The sequence below is a fragment of the Hyperolius riggenbachi genome, chromosome 10, assembly GCF_040937935.1.
Source record: "Hyperolius riggenbachi isolate aHypRig1 chromosome 10, aHypRig1.pri, whole genome shotgun sequence".
NCBI classification, from domain to species: Eukaryota; Metazoa; Chordata; class Amphibia; order Anura; family Hyperoliidae; genus Hyperolius; species Hyperolius riggenbachi.
In genome coordinates, this window is record NC_090655.1 from 208,362,792 (window position 1) to 208,385,534 (window position 22,743).

General features: G+C 48.7%; 1 protein-coding gene across 2 annotated transcripts in view; it reads left to right on the forward strand.

Moving 5' to 3' along the window:
• Positions 1-22,743, forward strand: part of LOC137534310 (zinc finger protein OZF-like) — a 58,814-nt gene that overhangs the window by 27,583 nt on the left and 8,488 nt on the right. Inside the window, exons 1-2 of one of the 2 annotated variants that reach the window (XM_068255748.1) lie at positions 2,807-2,896; positions 12,010-12,112. In XM_068255748.1, the coding sequence (XP_068111849.1) occupies positions 12,019-12,112 (94 nt within the window). In that variant the 5' untranslated portion in view covers positions 2,807-2,896; positions 12,010-12,018. Of the gene's footprint in view, positions 1-2,806; positions 2,897-12,009; positions 12,113-22,743 lie in introns of those variants that run through there. The other variant, XM_068255749.1, reaches the window with a different exon arrangement.

Below are 22,743 nucleotides of genomic sequence, written 5' to 3' on the forward strand. Positions count from 1 at the left end.
TACTAGCAACAGTTGTTAGGTGGGAGGCGGAGTAGAGACAGGAGTGTTGTATAAGAGAGAGAGAAAACACGCCCAGTGTTACATCCTGACGAATCGCCTGTGAGGGGTGGGAAACGCGTCGATGGGCGGAGTCCACTGTGTCATGGCAACGTCATACTCGCGCCAATCGATGGATTAGCCTCTGGAGTTCTAGAGACGCTGCTCCGGTAAAGTGCCGCCATCAAAAGTTTGATACCTGAGCCGTGCGAGTACAGCTGGTGTTGGATTTCGTGCGCAGCACTAAGACGCCGCTCTGGCAGGACATAACTGGTTCTGCTGTCTCAGTGAGCTGAGGGAAGATTGGTGGATGCAAACCTGAGTCCTATCCCGGAAGCTGTGTCCGCTTTACCCATATTGGAACTCCACCTGACACAGGCATGAAGTGGGTACCCACGTGATACGCTGCATCGGAGATGGTAAGAGTGACTTTTCTTCCTTGGAAGCACCTGTTTATCCCTGTGGAGATGACCTATTATCCATAGCATTACAACATCGCTGCTGTGCAGGTGGATTTATTGCCCCCTATGGGGATTGCATTCTCAGGCACTGTCATCCTGATGGATTAAGGCAATACTTAGGAGTGCATGGGCGCCATTGTGTGGATGTGTGACTAGACGTATGATGCCGGCTTAGGTTAGATAGCTATACTATCAGGCATTGAGCATCTATTATGACAAGTGGATCTCCCGCAAGTTTTTACTGGTAATTTTTAATAAGCTAATTTTTGCATGCAATCAAGCTATATTGTCTGTGTCCTTGGTGAATTATTGAAATAAATTTCTACTATCTGATTTAATATATCATGAACCCTAGCCCCCTTTTCTTTTACTAGTGACTATTATGGAGGGTGATATATTACTTTAAATTGTTAGTTCAGGAGTAGTGTGGTAGGTTTAATTACTAATTGCTTATGCCGCCACAATATGGAGGTAACAACTTTTTTCTTATTTTCGTAATATATATATATATATATATATATATATATATATATATATATATATATATATATATATATATATATATATATATAAATAATTTAGAGAAAAAAAATAAGGATGGGCACTGTCATTTCAATATACACTCACCTAAAGGATTATTAGGAACACCTGTTCAATTTCTCATTAATGCAATTATCTAATCAACCAATCACATGGCAGTTGCTTCGTTCCACTTCTCACGTGTACACCACTTTGTATTGATCTTTCGCATGAAATTCCAATAAAATTGATTCATGTTTGTGGCAGTAATATGACAAAATGTGGAAAACTTCAAGGGGGCTGAATACTTTTGCAAACCACTGTAGGGGTGTGGTCCTGGTCAAGACAATCTCCTGAACTCCAAACTGAATGTCATAATGGGAAAGAAAGGTGATTTAAGCAATTCTGAGCGTGGCATGGTTGTTGGTGCCAGATGGGCCGGTCTGAGTATTTCACAATCTGCTCAGTTACTGGGATTTTCACGCACAACCATTTCTAAGGTTTACAAAGAATGGTGCAAAAAGGGAAAAACATCCAGTATGCGGCAGTCCTGTGGGCGAAAATGCCTTGTTATTGCTAGAGGTCAGAGGAGAATGGGCCGACTGATTCAAGCTGATAGAAGAGCAACGTTAACTGAAATAACCACTCATTACAACCGAGGTATGCAGCAAAGCATTTGTGAAGCCACAACACGCACAACCTTGAGGTGGACGGGCTACAACAGCAGAAGATCCCACTGGGTACCACTCCTCTCCACTAGAGTCAGAATTTGGTGTAAAGTGTAAACAGAATGAGAACATGGATCCATCATGCCTTGTTACCACTGTGCAGGCTGATGGTGTGGGGGATGTTTTCTTGGCACACTTTAGGCCCCTTAGTGCTAATTTGGCATCGTTTAAATGCCACGGGCTACCTGAGCATTGTTTCTGACCATGTCCATCCCTTCATGACTACCATGTACCTATCCTCTGATGGATACTTTCAGCAGGATAATGCACCATGTCACAAAGCTTGAATCATTTCAAATTGGTTTCTTGAACATGACAATGAGTTCATTGTACTAAAATGGCCCCCACAGTCACCAGATCTCAACCCAATAGAGCATCTTTGGGATGTGATGGAACGGGAGCTTCGTGCCCTGCATGTGCATCCCACAAATCTCCATCAACTGCAAGATGCTATCCTATCAATATGGGCCAACATTTCTAAAGAATGCTTTCAGCTCCTTGTTCAATCAATGCCACGTAGAATTAAGGCAGTTCTGAAGGCGAAAGGGGGTTGAACACCGTATTAATATGGTGCTCCTAATAATCCTTTCGGTTAGTGTATTGTCACTCTACCAGAACATTAATGGAAAAAGATAAAATGGTACACATGTACACAAGCCAAAATATCACGTGCATGTACATACATCTGCAATGGCCTGCCATATACATGCAAATGTCAGAGACCACAGCAAAAACATAAGTATACTGCATAGATTCATACATTACTTCCTTTCTTACTGAATTCAATCATGCATGTTTGAAGTTCTTGAGGCAATGTCATTCCAAGTCCAAATGCTAGAGGGCGCCAACTCCAAACCCTCATACAGCAGTCAGAATATCTGCTAATGTAATATAATAATACATAAGCGTGCAAGCATTTTTAGCACGTTTTATGATGTATATTGCATATTTCACTGAAATTAATATAGATGAAGAACGTGTCCTCAGCGCAGGAGGCGGCCATTTTGCTGTAGACTAGAGGAAGCGAGGAAGGGCTTTTTGTACTCTAAGCTGAACAGGAAGTCCAGACAGGGTATGGAACAGGAGAGCTGCTGCATAAGTGACTGCAGGCTTGAGGCTTGTGGATTAATTCTCCCTCCAGATCACATCCAGGTGAGTGTGGGAGATGGGTAAACTGCATTTTACATTACATATATATACTGTACATACCATACATGATATATTCTCTATAATAATCAGCAAGTGTCTCTGCGTCCTATGTGCTTGTGTGTGTTTTTTTGGTGTGCGCATGTGCAGGGAGGGACACAGAGACACAGGAGAGCTGGGGAAAGACGAGCGGCTTGCAGGGGAGGACGGGGCCAGGAGGGGCGGGCGTGTGCGTTATAGTGTTGTCCGGATCATGAACGATTCGGATCCGAATCTATTTTATGAGTCGATCATCCGAATCATCAAAATGAGTGATTCGGATCGCAAAAAGGGCGGGGCCAGGAGCGACACGCCCCCTCTCAGCGGGTAGCAGCGGGGTCCTGGAAGCAGAGCAGAGATGGATCGCTCTGTTGGAGGGGACTCAGGGGAGCCAGCCTTGCAGGGACAGGTAGAGGGGACATGGGTGCCACTGCCAGATATGTGTAGAGCACACATGCTGGCTATAACGTGCTGCTCAGTCATTACAGGCTGTCTGTTCTGTAGTTGTGCACAGTGAACACATTGGCAGCTTTTGGCTCAGCACAGCTCAGTAACTTTGCAGGCACTGTGATTGCAGCGCAATATGATCCTCCTGCACTCGGCACTAAACAGCTGCACTACACTTCTGGGAATGGTTTCTTTCACTGTGCGACCTTTTCTTTCAAAGTGTACAGATGAGCATATAGGTGAAATATATGTAAAGCATATGACTTCAGCATGTGGGTATTACGTGCAAACATTTCTGCTCTCTGCTCGTCCCTCCTCCCTTCTCTGTCCACTCCCTGCCCTCTGTCCATCTTCTCCCCTTCTCTGTGTGTCCACCCCCCTCTCCTTCTCTTGTCCACAGACCTGTCCTGCTAGTCATTTCACCCCCGAATGCTTCCGGTAGTAAAATGATCCGAGATTCGGATCAAAGATCCGGATCTCTTCAATGATCCGATTCGAATCATCCGGATCATTGAAAAGATCAGAACTTCCCATCTCTAGTGCGTTAGTGATGGGAATTCCGGCTCTTCTCGGAGAATCGGCTCTTCTGAATCGGCTCCCATTAAAGAGCCGGTGTTCCAACATTTTAGCATACCCGACAGAATAGCATACAAATGCTACTGAGCATGTGCAAAGTCATGCAGGGCAGACATTAACCCCATAATACCCATCAGCAGCATTAACCTTTTCAACCCCAGTTAGCTGCCTGTGTGCTGATGTGCAATCTCCACTATCCAAGTGGACATAGAGTTAGAATAAAAAGTTGTCCGACCGGCTCTTACGGCTCTGAATCGGCTCTTCATTAAGGGCTCTTTTCCACTATGAAATGCGATCGCAATCGCGTTTCAATTTCCACCTTGCGATTGAGCTACTATACTCATCATAGTACAGCTCAATCGCATACAAAACGCGGCAGGATGACGATTGCGCTTTTACCAAAATCGCATCGCAATCGGATCGCAATCGGATTCTTGATTAACCTCCCCGGCGTTCTATTGAGATCGCCAGGGAGGCTGCGGGAGGGTTTTTTTTTTAATTAAAATTTTTAATTAAAAAAAAACTATTTCATGCAGCCAACTGAAAGTTGGCTGCATGAAAGCCCACTAGAGGGCGCTCCGGAGGCGTTCTTCTGATCGCCTCCAGCGCCCAGAATAAACAAGGAAGGCCGCAATGAGCAGCCTTCCTTGTTTGGCTTTCCTCGTCGCCATGGCGACGAGCGGAGTGACGTCATGGACGTCAGCCGACGTCCTGACGTCAGCCGCCTCCGATGCAGCCCTTAGCGCTGGCCGGAACTGATTGGTCCGGCTGCGCAGGGCTCGGGCGGCTGGGGGGACCCTCTTTCGCCACTGCTCGCGGCGGATCGCCGCAGAGCGGCGGCGATCAGGCAGCACACGCGGCTGGCAAAGTGCCGGCTGTGTGTGCTGCTTTTTATTTGAGGAAAATCAGCCCAGCAGGGCCTGAGCGGCAGCCTCCGGCGGTGATGGACGAGCTGAGCTCGTCCATACCGCTCAGGAGGTTAATAAAGCGCCAACATATTCTGTGAGTTGCTACATATCTGCTTAAAGATACACTGTAACATCAAAAAGTTCCCCTGGGGGGTACTCACCTCGGGAGGGGGAAGCCTCAGGGTCCCAATGAGGCTTCCCATGCCGTCCTCTGTCCCACAGGGGTCTCGCTGCAGCCCTCCGAACAGCGGCGTGACAAATCCGACAGCTTGTTCTATATTTACCTTTCCAGGCTCCAGCGGGGGCGCTGTTGCGGCTTTCAGCTCCGAAGTAGACGAAAATACCCGATCTCAGTCTGGTCCGCTCTACTGCGCAGGCACCGGAGACTTGCGTCTGCGCAGTAGAGCGGACTCGACGGCGATCGAGTATTTCCGCCTATTTCGGAGCCGAGAGCCGCCACAGCGCCTGCGCAGGAGCCAGGAAGGTAATTATTTACATCGCCGCTGTTCGGAGGGCTGCAGCGAGACCCCCGAGGGATGGAGGATGGCGTGGGAAGCCTCATTGGGACCCTGAGGCTTCCCCTCCCGAGGTGAGTACCCCCCAGGGGAACTTGTTGATGATACAGGTTTTCTTTAACCCATACATGACAAACTCCGACCCGCAGGCCAAATCTGGTCCTCAGAGCCATTAAATGTGGCCCCAACTGGTTTCCCTACTTTGCATTATGTTTAGACCACCAGGGAAGCTATATTGGAGGTGAAGCCCTGGGAAGCAAACGGAGGAGTTGGGGAAAACCACGAAACACTAGGGAATTGTATAGGAGAGGTTGGGGGCCACTAGACACCTTGGAACTGTATAGGGGAGGGAGGAGGACCACTAGACACCTGGGAACTGTATAGGGGAGGGAGGAGGACCACTAGACACCAGGGGCCATATGCAATTCACTTTTTCTCCTGACTTTTCACCTAGGTGATATTTTTACACCTTATCATAAAATGCCTTTTAAGTCGCCAACAAGCAAAAAAATACTCAAAATAGATTTGATAGTACTTTTTCACCAACGTTTGGGTACTTTTTCAATTGTAAAATGCTGAAAATTTAGTTTACAGGGAAGATGAAAATTATCTCCTAGGAGATAACTCAGGTGAAAAACTGAATTGCATATGGGCCCAGGGATCTGTATAGGGCAGCGAGGAGGACCACTAGACACCTGGGAACTGTATAGGAGAGTGAGGAGGACCACTAGACACCTGGGAACTGTATAGCAGAGGGAGGAGGACCACTAGACACCAGTGAACTTTATTAAACGAGGGGGTGGCCAGTAGTAGTGTTTCCGAAGCCTTCTGAGGATCAGCAAAGGCATAGTCAACCAGTTGGCTGAATACCTGCAACAGGGGTGACTGTGCCGGAACAAGGACACCGATATAGGACCAGGAAGGCTCTACAAGATCCAGAGACTTCCCTCTTTAAGGCCTAGTTCCACTACAGTTCACAAGCACTAGGCACTTTTGTGAGCAATTTAAGCAATTCCTGGCATTTTTAGAGTGCTTTGCGTTTGGTTTTTTTGACAAGTGATTTTGTTTGCATTTTGTGATTTGTGATTTTGTGTGCGGAGACAAACAGGAAGTGCACTCTGACCCGGGACTGAAAGTCTGTTAAAACGAATTTGCTTGATAAATGCTCACCAAATCGCTGTTCAAACTGATTTGCAACTTTTCTTTGCCCCCTATACCTTGCATTTAAGCGCAATTACCCAGAAAATTGTGCAGAACCCGCATTTGCAATTGTAACAGAAAAAAAATAATAGAAAAGAAAAAAAAAGCCCATCGCTTCTGTGAGAACACTCATATAGGATTTCATTACACAAGTGCTTTTACAGTGCTTTTAGAAACTAGTGATTTTAAAAAAAAAAATTGTATCTTTTTTTTTTTTTTTTAATTTTCTTTTTTTTACAGTGCCTTTAGAATTACTCTAACATATCTTCTTAGTGCCTAATCAAAACCCCATCCTTCAAAATTTAACTACCTAACGACCACGTCACGCCAATGAGTGTGACCGCGGCAGTAGCCCCAGGACCGCCTAACACCAATTGGCGTCAAGTCCTGGGGCCAGCTAATGTAGGAGATCGCAGGCAGGCTGCCTTAAAGCTGCAGTGGGCAATTTAACTAAAAGTAGCCTGGTCTTTAGGTGGGTTAAAATAACACACAACAACACCACTGAAAATGCTGCATTGGCCTCCAGAAGACTGACCATGTATCCCAGGTTTAGAGCATTGCTCCTCAGTGACCAATGCTGGCCTCAACTCACTATGACCGGTTTTGTATTAATCCTTCTTTAGAAGAAATACCAATTTTTTTTCCTTTGCAATGTTTTTTCCCCATGCAGGCGTCTGTCAAAACCGTTCGGATAGGATGCGGCCCCAGAGTGCAGGATTCTGGTCATATTCATGCATTCATATATAAGACATGAATAAACATCTGTGTAAGCCTATTGTGAGAGGCTACATGGTCAGGCAGATATGCGCAGCTCTGTGCCCTGCTTTGTACCCCTGCTGCCTCTACATACATGGATCAGTGTCTCCGTTCCCCCATCCCATGTCCTATTAGCTGGCAAGCTTCCTCTAAGTTCTGGTGCTGCCTGGATGTCTCCGAGAGACGAGAGGTGGGCTGTGACTGCAGCATAGCAGGGGACTGTGACCCGAAGGGGGCGTGTGCTTGTTGCGTGGGATCTGTGTAATGTGCAGGTGACAGAAGGGGCCACATGTGGACAGGATGAGGAGAGAGGGGGATGAGAAGGACAACTAGAGCATGGGTGGGGGCATGTGTGTCTCCACCTGTGAATGTCACCAGGGGCATCCCATGCTTGGTGTGTCACCTACTATTAACAACAATGAAACATTTGTAAAGCGCTTTTATCCCGTAGGACCCAAAACACATAAGCTTGTCTCAGATCAGTGCATAGTGATCTGTCTATGTATGGGGGTACATGTTATGTGATCATAAATGCCAGACTAAACCGATGGCTTTTCTCTTTTGATTTAAATGTGTACAGGTTTGGCCTATTATAGTGGTAATTGTCAGTTACCATCAGCTCCAGGAAGGTCTTAAAATACTGAACAGCTCACTTGTTTTATGGAATGCTGTAATCTTAGTGAAATGACATTTGGTAATTTCCTTCACTAGTGTGGTCACAGCCTGTGACTTGTTAATGGCCTTGCCCGGCTATATGCAGAGTAAGTGGTGAGCAGAGCTGCTGTCTTGGCGCCGTCTGGGACATCTCCACCTTGTCGCACAGTCCCTCCGCCTCCACTCTATGATGCCTCCAGGAGCACCACTCAGTATGCGCACCACTGGAGGAGTCTGAGAGGAGACTGAGTGACAGGGTGAAGATCCTGACAGTGCTAAGATAGGTAGCTAATCCAGCTTGCTCCACTCCCTGATTACTCTGCATATGGTGCGAGGCTGCCTTTACTGGGGGCACGCCTGGGTATACTGTGGAGGGGGCTAGCTAATACAAGGGACAAACCTGGCTATAATAGGGAGGGGGTTAGCTAATACAGAGGGCACACCTGGGTATACTGGGGAGGGGGCTAGCTAATACTGGGGAGCACACCTGGGTATACTGGGGAGGAGGCTAGCTAATACTGGGGGGCACACCTGGGTATACTGGGGAGGGGCTAGCTAATACCGCCAGCTGCTAGCGGCTTCTCCCCCCACCTCCTCCCCTCTGCGATCCTGTACCCGCAAGCACCCTTCGCCCCCACTTCCCTAACATGGCACCAGTCCTCACCTCCTTGTTCAACCTCTCCCTTTCCACAGGCACCTTCCCCAAAGCCTTCAAACAGACCACTGTACTTCCCCTGCTGAAAAAAACCCTCACTCAACCCATCCCTACCCTCAAACTACCGCCCAATCTCCCTTCTTCCCTATGCCTCTAAACTCCTCGAACGCCTGGTCCACCAACGCATTACCCAATACATCAACACCAATACCCTACTTGACCCCCTACAGTCTGGATTTCGACCTGCACACTCAACTGAAACAGCCCTTGCCAAGGTGGTCAACGACCTTACCCTTGCCAGGGCCAAAGGCAGTTATTCCATCCTGCTCCTCCTTGACCTTTCTGCAGCATTTGATACTGTAGACCACCCCCTCCTCCTCCATTCACTACAGTCCATGGGCATCCATGGTCTTGCCTTGGCCTGGATCATCCTCCTACCTATCCAATCGCTCCTTCACAACTTCCTTCAACGGCTCCTCCTCAACCCCTGCCCCCTCTCAGTCGGGGTCCCTCAGGGCTCTGTACTGAGCCCTCTTCTGTTCTCCATATACACCAGGGCTGTGGAGTCGGAGTCGTGGAGTCGGGCAATTTTGGGTGCCTGGAGTCGGAGTCGGGAAAAAATGCACCGACTCCTAATGAATTTGTAACTGTAATTAAAATAGAAAATATGATAAAATGTTCTATTTCTCAGATAATAGTCATTAAAAATAATGTATATATACAGTATATATACAGTAATAGCTGTGCTTAGTCCACAAAAATGAAATAAACCAATCAAAAATAGTTACTTGTGCTGCTTCAATAAAGCAGTCCCCGTATTTTTAAGGTCAGATATACATATCTGATTGTGACTGTATATATGATGTGTACACAGGAATCTCTTATATATACTAAATAACATCTATGCTGTAAGAATAAAGCCTGATGTGTAGCCGTGTCACTAAAAGAGATGGTCAACGAGATGGAAATAATTCTGCATTGATGCTGATTTATGCAAATGTATGCACTCTTTTTGCTCATGAAATCAAATAATTTAATATGTTGTTAAAATTTGGTTTGGTGACTACAAATTAAAGGGTAACTGAGACGGATGAAAAGTAAAGTTTTATACATACCTGGGGCTTCCTCCAGCCCCCTTCAGGCTAATCAGTCCCTCGCTGTCCTCCACCACCCGGATCTTCTGTTATGAGTCCTGGTACTTCAGCCAGTCAGCGCTGTCCGGCCGAATGCCGCTCCCACAGCCAGGAACATTCTGCACCTGCGCAATAGTGCTGCACAGGTGTAGTATGCTCCTGGCGGCGGAGTGTGTGCATGCGCACTACGCCCGACTGGCTCAAGTACCAGGACTCATAACAGAAGATCCAGGTGGCGGAGGAGGATAACGAGGGACTGATTATCCTGAAGGCGGCTGGAGGAAGCCCCAGGTATGTATAAAACTTTAATTTCATCTGTCTCAGGTTTACTTTGTTACACAGTAATACTATACTCTACATATGCACTACTCACAGAGCTGCAAGGAATCCACTGAGAATGCTGTGCACATTGAACACAGAGGTGTTGTCTGTTTACAATCTCCTCATTCCCCTGCAGAGTACCTGCACATCATTCTTACATGTACCCACACTTACATTGCCTAGGGCCTGATAGATGTTCTTTGTTCCGGTTTGTACCTTTTACAAGTACTCTTACCAAGGACTAGTTTTAGTCTAAAGGGAATAAATATAGTAGTCTACATATCCTTCTCACTTCAGTTGTCTTGTAAAATTCCTAAGCGTTGGCAGTTAAGAGACGAATTTCATGTTACATACTTTTAATCAACAAAATTGTAATATGCAAATTAGAGGAGTCGGAGTCGGTGGAATCCTAAACTGAGGAGTCGGAGTCGGTGGATTTTTGGACCGTCTCCACAGCCCTGATATACACTTCCTCAATTGGCAAATTTATCTCCTCCCTGGGCTTCAAATACCACCTTTATGCCGATGACACTCAGATTTACCTCCATACCCCCGATTTCTCATCCACCACCATAAACAAGGTCTCCTCGTGTCTCTCAACAATTTCCTCCTGGATGTCTGCTAGGTTCCTGAAGCTTAACCTAGACAAAACTGAGCTCCTGATCTTTCCACCCCATGCTGCTGCACCCCTCCCAGATTTCCACCTCACAGTCGACAACACAACCATTCGTCCTACCTCCCACACCCGCTGTCTGGGTGTCACCTTGGACTCTGACCTCTCCTTCATCCCCCACATCCAAAACATATCCAGAGCCTGCAATTTCCACCTCCGTAATATCTCCAAGATCCGCCCCTTCTTAACCCCGGACACGACCAAACTGCTCATCCATGCCCTCATCATCTCCCCCGCCTTGATTACTGTAACTCCCTCCTTTCTGACCTCCCCTTGAAATGCATTGCCCCCTTTCAATCAGTGATGAATGCGGCTGCAAGGCTCATCCATTTTTCGCACCGCTCCGCATCCACATCTCCCCTCTGTAAATCCCTGCACTGGCTCCGTTTCAGGATAAGTTTCAAGATTCTATGCCTGGCGTATAAATCTGTGCACAAAACCTGCCCTACCTACATCTCGGAGCTTGTTCACAGATGTACACCAGGTCGTCCCCTCCGATCCTCCAATGACCTTCGCCTCACCGCCCCACGCATTTCCCACTCCCATGCACACCTGCAAGATCCGCCCCCACACTCTGGAACGCCCTTCCACCGCCCATCAGACTTGCTCCCTCCTTCAACACATTCAAGCAAGCCCTCAAAACCCACCTCTTTAAGATGGCCTACCCACCCCCTACCACACAGTAACTCTCAACCTAGTGTTTCCACCCTACCCCTTTAGATAGTAAGCCTCTGGCAGGGTCCTCCCTTCCCTAGTGTAATCTACAGGATCGTGTGCTCCTGTCCTATGACAGCCTGTACTTGTATTACTGGGCCTACCTAACCAGCCCATATTGCATGATCATGTATTTTGTACAATTTGCCTTGTATAACTTTTTGTTCTATGTTGTATAACCTTGTTATGTCTGTCATCCTTGTATCATTGTATATATTTATTGTCTAGCGCTGCGTAGTATGTTAGCGCTTAATAAATACAATAAATAATAATAATAATAATACAGAGAGCACATTTGCTACCTGTACTGGGGTGGGCACAATTTGGTGAAAGGGGGCGGGGCGCACTTTCAAATCTCTGCCTCCAGTGCTGAAAAACCTTGTCCTGTTCCTGCCCAATGCGGTAATCCTTAGTGAAGCATTTTCTCTGTATTCCTAGGATTCCACACTGGAACATCTCACACCGTTATCAAGTTTTCATCATAAACTCAATTCTTAAAAATGTGTTTTGTGCATTGTATCTTTATAGTAAGAAAGGATGATTTGTGTAAAAACTGAAGAAGAAGAGGAGGTGTTTGTGAGGGGAGATGAGCCATGTAAGGAGGAGGAAATTCCTGTACAGATCAGCACAGGTGAGGGATAAGCACTAAATACAGGAAGACCTCATACTTTCCTCTTGTTAACTCACTGCAACCATCTCTACTTACCTGTTCTCTGTCAGTAAAGAAAAGTAATCAAGAGACCATATGTGCCCACAGAGTGCAAATCAGCAGCCATCATCTCCTGTTAGAAGTAATGGGGAGACGTTGCTAGCCCCAAAGATCAGTGGCATATGCCCCAGATATATTCTGGGGTGCCCCGGATGTCACCCAGGCAACGGGCAGCAGTACTCACCTCCAGCCGCTTGGTCTCTAGATTCTGCAGACATCTTCTCTTCCAGGCTTCTCCCCTATAATTAGACGCTAGAGCACCTAGCGTCTGATTCTCGGATGCTAGAGGGAGAATTGCCAGCTACAGAGGATGCCTTCAGACTTGGAGAGTGGATGGAGGAGATGAATAGTTCCTTCTGCTGTGCTACTCTGCTGGGGGTTCAGGGGGAGGAACAGTGAGGACACACACAACAATGCATGCTCCCTATGGAGGCTCCAGGCACCACAGCTTCCAGCATGTCATCACAACAGCCAGCATGCATCATAGAGGTACCACAGCACCTAGCATGGCACCACATAGCACCCAGCATGCATCATAGAGGTACCACAGCACCTAGCACGGCACCACATAGCACCCAGCATGCATCATAGAGGTACCACAGCACCTAGCACGGCACCACATAGCACCCAGCATGCATCATAGAGGTACCACAGCACCTAGCACGGCACCACATAGCACCCAGCATGCATCATAGAGGTACCACAGCACCTAGCACGGCACCACATAGCACCCAGCATGTCCCATATGTTTAAGTGACACTGCCTTTTTATGTGATGTGCTGCATTTCATATTTTTCTGTATTAATGGAGAGGGAGCTTCATCCAACATTTTTCTTGACAGGCCTACTTAAATCGCTGTAAATTTCATGTAAATGTTCCCCCAACCATGGCCACAACCACATTCTGGTGCATAGCCACACCCATTTTTTTCAGGTGGAGTATGCAAAAATTCCCCGGATCTCTTAGGATCCTAGCAACACCTCTGGGAGACAGTATGTACCCAGTGGGGGAGTCGGGAGAAATCAGCCACTATTAGAAGTAATGGGGAGACAGTATGTGGCCAGTGGGGGAGTCAGGAGACATCAGCCCCTATTAGAAGTAATGAGGAGACAGTATGTGCCCAGTGGGGAGTCAGGAGACATCAGCCCTATTAGAAGTAATGAAGAGACAGTATGTGCCCAGTGGGGGAGTCAGGAGGCATCAGCCCTATTAGAAGTAATGAGGAGACAGTATGTGCCCAGTGGGGGGAGTCAGGAGACATCAGTCCCTATTAAATGTAATGGGGAGACCGTATGTGCCCAGTGGGGGAGTCAGGAGACATCAGCCCCTATTAGAAGTAATGAGGAGACAGTATGTGCCCAGTAGGGGAGTCAGGAGTCATCAGCCCCTATTAGAAGTAATGAGGAGACAGTACGTGGCCAGTGGGGGAGTCGGGGGACAGCCCCTATTAGGAGTAATGGGGAGACAGTATGTGCCCAGTGGGGGAGTCAGGAGTCATCAGCCCCTATTATAAGAAATGGGGAGACAGTATGTGCCCAGTGGGGAAGTCAAGAAACATCAGCCCCTATTAGAAGTAATGGGGAGACAGTATGTGGCCAGTGGGGAAGTCAGGAGACATCAGCCCCTATTAGAAGTAATGGGGAGACAGTATGTACCCAGCGGGGGAGTGAGGAGTCATCAGCTCCTATTAGAAGTAATGAGGAAGACAGTATGTGGTCAGTGGGGGAGTCAGGAGACATCATCCCCTATTAGAAGTAATGGGGAGACAGTATGTGGCCAGTGGGGGAGTCAGGAGACATCAGTCCCTATTAGAAGTAATGAAGAGACAGTATGTGGCCAGTGGGGGAGTCAGGAGACATCAGCTCCTATTAGAAGTAATGGGGAGACAGTATGTGCCCCATGGGGGAGTCAGGAGACATCAGCCCCTATTAGAAGTAATGAGGAGACAGTATGTGCCCAGTGGGGGAGTCAGGAGTCATCAGCCCCTATTAGAAATAATGGGGAGACAGTATGTGCCCCGTGGGGGAGTCAGGAGACATCAGCCCCTATTAGAAGTAATGAGGAGACAGTATGTGCCCAGTGGGGGAGTCAGGAGTCATCAGCCCCTATTAGAAGTAATGGGGAGACAGTATGTGCCCAGTGGGGAGTCAGGGAGACATCAGCCCCTATTAGAAGTAATGGGGAGACAGTATGTGGCCAGTGGGGGAGTCAGGATACATCAGCCCCTATTAGAAGTAATGGGGAGACAGTATGTGCCCAGTGGGGGACTCAGGAGACATCAGTCCCTATTAGAAGTAATGAGGAAGACAGTATGTGGTCAGTGGGGGAGTCAGGAGACATCAGCTCCTATTAGAAGTAATGGGGAGACAGTATGTTGCCAGTGGGGGGTCAGGAGACACCAGCCCCTACTAGAAGTAATGAGGAGACAGTATGTGCCCAGTGGGGAAGTCAGGAGACATCAGCCCCTGTTAGAAGTAATGGGAAGACAGTATGTGGCCAGTGGGGAAGTCAGGAGATATCAGCCCCTGTTAGAAGTAATGGGGAGACAGTATGTACCCAGTGGGGGAGTCAGGAGTCATCAGCTCCTATTAGAAGTAATGGGGAGACAGTATGTGGTCAGTGGGGGAGTCAGGAGACATCAGCTCCTATTAGAAGTAATGGGGAGACAGTATGTGCCCAGTGGGGGAGTCAGGAGTCATCAGCCCCTATTAGATGTAATGGGGAGACAGTATGTGCCCAGTGGGGAACTCAGGAGACATCAGTCCCTATTAGAAGTAATGGGGAGACAGTATGTGGTCAGTGGGGGAGTCAGGAGACATCAGCTCCTATTAGAAGTAATGGGGAGACAGTATGTGGTCAGTGGGGGAGTCAGGAGACATCAGCTCCTATTAGAAGTAATGAGGAAGACAGTATGTGGTCAGTGGGGGAGTCAGGAGACATCAGCCCCTTATTAGAAGTAATGAGGAGACAGTATGTGCCCAGTGGGGGAGTCAGGAGTCATCAGCCCCTATTAGAAGTAATGGGGAGACAGTATGTGCCCAGTGGGGGACTCAGGAGACATCAGTCCCTATTAGAAGTAATGGGGAGACAGTATGTGGTCAGTGGGGGAGTCAGGAGACATCAGCTCCTATTAGAAGTAATGGGGAGACAGTATGTGCCCAGTGGGGAGTCAGGGAGACATCAGCCCCTATTAGAAGTAATGGGGAGACAGTATGTGCCCAGTGGGAGAGTCAGGAGTCATCAGCCCCTATTAGAAGTAATGGGGAGACAGTATGTGCCCAGTGGGGAGTCCGGGAGACATCAGTCCCTATTAGAAGTAATGGGGAGACAGTATGTGCCCAGAGGTGGAGTCAGGAGCCATCAGCCCCTATTAGAAGTAATGGGGAGACAGTATGTAGCCAGTGGGGGAGTCAGTAGACATCAGCCCCTCTTAGAAGTAATGGGGAGACAGTATGTAGCCAGTGGGGGAGTCAGGAGACATCAGCCCCTATTAGAAATAAGGGGGAGACAGTATGTGGCCAGTGGGGGAGTCAGGAGACATCAGCCCCTATTAGAAATAAGGGGGAGACAGTATGTAGCCAGTGGGGGAGTCAGGAGACATCAGCCCCTATGAGAAATAAGGGGGAGACAGTATGTAGCCAGTGGGGGAGTCAGGAGACATCAGCCCCTATTAGATGTAATGGGGAGACAGTATGTGGCCAGTGGGGGAGTCAGGAGCCATCAGTCCCTATTAGAAGTAATGGGGAGACAGTATGTGCCCAGAGGTGGAGTCAGGAGCCATCAGCCCCTATTAGAAGTAATGGGGAGACAGTATGTACCCAGTGGGGGAGTCAGGAGTCATCAGCTCCTATTAGAAGTAATGAGGAAGACAGTATGTGGTCAGTGGGGGAGTCAGGAGACATCATCCCCTATTAGAAGTAATGGGGAGACAGTATGTGGCCAGTGGGGGAGTCAGGAGACATCAGTCCCTATTAGAAGTAATGAAGAGACAGTATGTGGCCAGTGGGGGAGTCAGGAGACATCAGCTCCTATTAGAAGTAATGGGGAGACATTATGTGCCCCGTGGGGGAGTCAGGAGACATCAGCCCCTATTAGAAGTAATGAAGAGACAGTATGTGCCCAGTGGGGGAGTCAGGAGTCATCAGCCCCTATTAGAAGTAATGGGGAGACAGTATGTGCCCAGTGGGGAGTCAGGGAGACATCAGCCTCTATTAGAAGTAATGGGGAGACAGTATGTGCCCAGTGGAAGAGTCAGGAGTCATCAGCCCCTATTAGAAGTAATGGGGAGACAGTATGTGCCCCGTGGGGGAGTCAGGAGACATCAGCCCCTATTAGAAGTAATGAGGAGACAGTATGTGCCCAGTGGGGGAGTCAGGAGTCATCAGCCCCTATTAGAAGTAATGGAGAGACAGTATGTGCCCAGTGGGGAGTCAGGAAGACATCAGCCCCTATTAGAAGTAATGAGGAGACAGTATGTGCTCAGTGAGGGAGTCAGGCGTCATCAGCCCCTATTAGAAGTAATGGGGAGACAGTATGTGCCCAGTGGGGGACTCAGGAGACATCAGTCCCTATTAGAAGTAATGGGGAGACAGTATGTGCCCAGTGGGGGACTCAGGAGCCATCAGCCCCTATTAGAAGTAATGGGGAGACAGTATGTAGCCAGTGGGGGAGTCAGTAGACATCAGCTCCTATTAGAAGTAATGGGGAGACAGTATGTAGCCAGTGGGGGAGTCAGGAGACATCAGCCCCTATTAGAAATAAGGGGGAGACAGTATGTGGCCAGTGGGGGAGTCAGGAGACATCAGCCCCTATTAGAAATAAGGGGGAGACAGTATGTAGCCAGTGGGGGAGTCAGGAGACATCAGCCCCTATTAGAAATAAGGGGGAGACAGTATGTAGCCAGTGGGGGAGTCAGGAGACATCAGCCCCTATTAGATGTAATGGGGAGACAGTATGTGGCCAGTGGGGGAGTCAGGAGCCATCAGTCCCTATTAGAAGTAATGGGGAGACAGTATGTGCCCAGAGGTGGAGTCAGGAGCCATCAGCCCCTTTTAGAAGTAATGGGGAGACAGTATGTACCCAGTGGGGGAGTCAGGAGTCATCAGCTCCTATTAGAAGTAATGAGGAAGACAGTATGTGGTCAGTGGGGGAGTCAGGAGACATCATCCCCTATTAGAAGTAATGGGGAGACAGTATGTGCCCCGTGGGGGAGTCAGGAGACATCAGCCCCTATTAGAAGTAATGAAGAGACAGTATGTGCCCAGTGGGGGAGTCAGGAGTCATCAGCCCCTATTAGAAGTAATGGGGAGACAGTATGTGCCCAGTGGGGAGTCAGGGAGACATCAGCCTCTATTAGAAGTAATGGGGAGACAGTATGTGCCCAGTGGGAGAGTCAGGAGTCATCAGCCCCTATTAGAAGTAATGGGGAGACAGTATGTGCCCCGTGGGGGAGTCAGGAGACATCAGCCCCTATTAGAAGTAATGAGGAGACAGTATGTGCCCAGTGGGGGAGTCAGGAGTCATCAGCCCCTATTAGAAGTAATGGGGAGACAGTATGTGCCCAGTGGGGAGTCAGGGAGACATCAGCCCCTATTAGAAGTAATGAGGAGACAGTATGTGCTCAGTGGGGGAGTCAGGAGTCATCAGCCCCTATTAGAAGTAATGGGGAGACAGTATGTGCCCAGTGGGGGACTCAGGAGACATCAGTCCCTATTAGAAGTAATGAGGAAGACAGTATGTGGTCAGTGGGGGAGTCAGGAGACATCAGCTCCTATTAGAAGTAATGGGGAGACAGTATGTGCCCAGTGGGGAGTCAGGGAGACATCAGCCCCTATTAGAAGTAATGGGGAGACAGTATGTGCCCAGTGTGAGAGTCAGGAGTCATCAGCCCCTATTAGAAGTAATGGGGAGACAGTATGTGCCCAGTGGGGAGTCAGGGAGACATCAGCCCCTATTAGAAGTAATGGGGAGACAGTATTTGACCAGTGGGGGAGTCAGGAGACATCAGCCCCTATTAGAAGTAATAGGAAGACAGTATGTGCCCAGTGGAGAGTCCGGGAGACATCAGTCCCTATTAGAAGTAATGGGGAGACAGTATGTGCCCAGAGGTGGAGTCAGGAGCCATCAGCCCCTATTAGAAGTTATGGGGAGACAGTATGTGGTCAGTGGGGGAGTCAGGAGACATCAGCTCCTATTAGAAGTAATGGGGAGACAGTATGTGGTCAGTGGGGGAGTCAGGAGACATCAGCTCCTATTAGAAGTAATGAGGAAGACAGTATGTGGTCAGTGGGGGAGTCAGGAGACATCAGCTCCTATTAGAAGTAATGGGGAGACAGTATGTGCCCCGTGGGGGAGTCAGGAGACATCAGCCCCTATTAGAAGTAATGGGGAGACAGTATGTGCCCAGTGGGGAACTCAGGAGACATCAGTCCCTATTAGAAGTAATGGGGAGACAGTATGTGCCCAGTGGGGAGTCAGGGAGACATCAGCCCCTATTAGAAGTAATGAGGAAGACAGTATGTGGTCAGTGGGGGAGTCAGGAGACATCAGCTCCTATTAGAAGTAATGGGGAGACAGTACGTGACCAGTGGGGAAGTCAGGAGACATCAGCCCCTGTTAGAAGTAATGGGGAGACAGTATGTACCCAGTAGGGGAGTCAGGAGTCATCAGCTCCTATTAGAAGTAATGAGGAAGACAGTATGCGCCCAGTGGGGAAGTCCAGAAACATCAGCCCCTATTAGAAGTAATGGGGAGACAGTATGTGCCCAGTGGGGGAGTCAGGAGTCATCAGCCACTATTAGAAGTAATGGGGAGACAGTATGTGGTCAGTGGGGGAGTCAGGAGACATCAGCTCCTATTAGAAGTAATGGGGAGACAGTATGTGCCCAGTGGGGAGTCAGGGAGACATCAGCCCCTATTAGAAGTAATGGGGAGACAGTATGTGCCCAGTGTGAGAGTCAGGAGTCATCAGCCCCTATTAGAAGTAATGGGGAGACAGTATGTGCCCAGTGGGGAGTCAGGGAGACATCAGCCCCTATTAGAAGTAATGGGGAGACAGTATTTGACCAGTGGGGGAGTCAGGAGACATCAGCCCCTATTAGAAGTAATAGGAAGACAGTATGTGCCCAGTGGAGAGTCCGGGAGACATCAGTCCCTATTAGAAGTAATGGGGAGACAGTATGTGCCCAGAGGTGGAGTCAGGAGCCATCAGCCCCTATTAGAAGTTATGGGGAGACAGTATGTGGTCAGTGGGGGAGTCAGGAGACATCAGCTCCTATTAGAAGTAATGGGGAGACAGTATGTGGTCAGTGGGGGAGTCAGGAGACATCAGCTCCTATTAGAAGTAATGAGGAAGACAGTATGTGGTCAGTGGGGGAGTCAGGAGACATCAGCTCCTATTAGAAGTAATGGGGAGACAGTATGTGCCCCGTGGGGGAGTCAGGAGACATCAGCCCCTATTAAAAGTAATGGGGAGACAGTATGTGCCCAGTGGGGAACTCAGGAGACATCAGTCCCTATTAGAAGTAATGGGGAGACAGTATGTGCCCAGTGGGGAGTCAGGGAGACATCAGCCCCTATTAGAAGTAATGAGGAAGACAGTATGTGGTCAGTGGGGGAGTCAGGAGACATCAGCTCCTATTAGAAGTAATGGGGAGACAGTACGTGGCCAGTGGGGAAGTCAGGAGACATCAGCCCCTGTTAGAAGTAATGGGGAGACAGTATGTACCCAGTAGGGGAGTCAGGAGTCATCAGCTCCTATTAGAAGTAATGAGGAAGACAGTATGCGCCCAGTGGGGAAGTCCAGAAACATCAGCCCCTATTAGAAGTAATGGGGAGACAGTATGTGCCCAGTGGGGGAGTCAGGAGTCATCAGCCACTATTAGAAGTAATGGGGAGACAGTATGTGGTCAGTGGGGGAGTCAGGAGACATCAGCTCCTATTAGAAGTAATGGGGAGACAGTATGTTGTCAGTGGGGGAGTCAGGAGACATCAGCTCCTATTAGAAGTAATGAGGAAGACAGTATGTGGTCAGTGGGGGAGTCAGGAGACATCAGCTCCTATTAGAAGTAATGGGGAGACAGTATGTGCCCCGTGGGGGAGTCAGGAGACATCAGCCCCTTATTAGAAGTAATGGGGAGACAGTATGTGCCCAGTGGGGAGTCAGGGAGACATCAGCCCCTATTAGAAGTAATGAGGAAGACAGTATGTGGTCAGTGGGGGAATCAGGAGACATCAGCTCCTATTAGAAGTAATGGGGAGACAGTATGTGCCCAGTGGGGAGTCAGGGAGACATCAGCCCCTATTAGAAGTAATGGGGAGACAGTATGTGCCCAGTGTGAGAGTCAGGAGTCATCAGCCCCTATTAGAAGTAATGGGGAGACAGTATGTGCCCAGTGGGGAGTCAGGGAGACATCAGCCCCTATTAGAAGTAATGGGGAGACAGTATTTGACCAGTGGGGGAGTCAGGAGACATCAGCCCCTATTAGAAGTAATAGGAAGACAGTATGTGCCCAGTGGAGAGTCCGGGAGACATCAGTCCCTATTAGAAGTAATGGGGAGACAGTATGTGCCCAGAGGTGGAGTCAGGAGCCATCAGCCCCTATTAGAAGTAATGGGGAGACAGTATGTGGTCAGTGGGGGAGTCAGGAGACATCAGCTCCTATTAGAAGTAATGGGGAGACAGTATGTGGTCAGTGGGGGAGTCAGGAGACATCAGCTCCTATTAGAAGTAATGAGGAAGACAGTATGTGGTCAGTGGGGGAGTCAGGAGACATCAGCTCCTATTAGAAGTAATAGGGAGACAGTATGTGCCCCGTGGGGGAGTCAGGAGACATCAGCCCCTATTAGAAGTAATGGGGAGACAGTATGTGCCCAGTGGGGAACTCAGGAGACATCAGTCCCTATTAGAAGTAATGGGGAGACAGTATGTGCCCAGTGGGGAGTCAGGGAGACATCAGCCCCTATTAGAAGTAATGAGGAAGACAGTATGTGGTCAGTGGGGGAGTCAGGAGACATCAGCTCCTATTAGAAGTAATGGGGAGACAGTACGTGGCCAGTGGGGAAGTCAGGAGACATCAGCCCCTGTTAGAAGTAATGGGGAGACAGTATGTACCCAGTAGGGGAGTCAGGAGTCATCAGCTCCTATTAGAAGTAATGAGGAAGACAGTATGCGCCCAGTGGGGAAGTCCAGAAACATCAGCCCCTATTAGAAGTAATGGGGAGACAGTATGTGCCCAGTGGGGGAGTCAGGAGTCATCAGCCACTATTAGAAGTAATGGGGAGACAGTATGTGGTCAGTGGGGGAGTCAGGAGACATCAGCTCCTATTAGAAGTAATGGGGAGACAGTATGTTGTCAGTGGGGGAGTCAGGAGACATCAGCTCCTATTAGAAGTAATGAGGAAGACAGTATGTGGTCAGTGGGGAGTCAGGGAGACATCAGCCTCTATTAGAAGTAATGGGGAGACAGTATGTGCCCAGTGGAAGAGTCAGGAGTCATCAGCCCCTATTAGAAGTAATGGGGAGACAGTATGTGCCCCGTGGGGGAGTCAGGAGACATCAGCCCCTATTAGAAGTAATGAGGAGACAGTATGTGCCCAGTGGGGGAGTCAGGAGTCATCAGCCCCTATTAGAAGTAATGGAGAGACAGTATGTGCCCAGTGGGGAGTCAGGAAGACATCAGCCCCTATTAGAAGTAATGAGGAGACAGTATGTGCTCAGTGAGGGAGTCAGGCGTCATCAGCCCCTATTAGAAGTAATGGGGAGACAGTATGTGCCCAGTGGGGGACTCAGGAGACATCAGTCCCTATTAGAAGTAATGGGGAGACAGTATGTGCCCAGTGGGGGACTCAGGAGCCATCAGCCCCTATTAGAAGTAATGGGGAGACAGTATGTAGCCAGTGGGGGAGTCAGTAGACATCAGCCCCTATTAGAAGTAATGGGGAGACAGTATGTAGCCAGTGGGGGAGTCAGGAGACATCAGCCCCTATTAGAAATAAGGGGGAGACAGTATGTGGCCAGTGGGGGAGTCAGGAGACATCAGCCCCTATTAGAAATAAGGGGGAGACAGTATGTAGCCAGTGGGGGAGTCAGGAGACATCAGCCCCTATTAGAAATAAGGGGGAGACAGTATGTAGCCAGTGGGGGAGTCAGGAGACATCAGCCCCTATTAGATGTAATGGGGAGACAGTATGTGGCCAGTGGGGGAGTCAGGAGCCATCAGTCCCTATTAGAAGTAATGGGGAGACAGTATGTGCCCAGAGGTGGAGTCAGGAGCCATCAGCCCCTATTAGAAGTAATGGGGAGACAGTATGTACCCAGTGGGGGAGTCAGGAGTCATCAGCTCCTATTAGAAGTAATGAGGAAGACAGTATGTGGTCAGTGGGGGAGTCAGGAGACATCATCCCCTATTAGAAGTAATGGGGAGACAGTATGTGGCCAGTGGGGGAGTCAGGAGACATCAGTCCCTATTAGAAGTAATGAAGAGACAGTATGTGGCCAGTGGTTGAGTCAGGAGACATCAGCTCCTATTAGAAGTAATGGGGAGACAGTATGT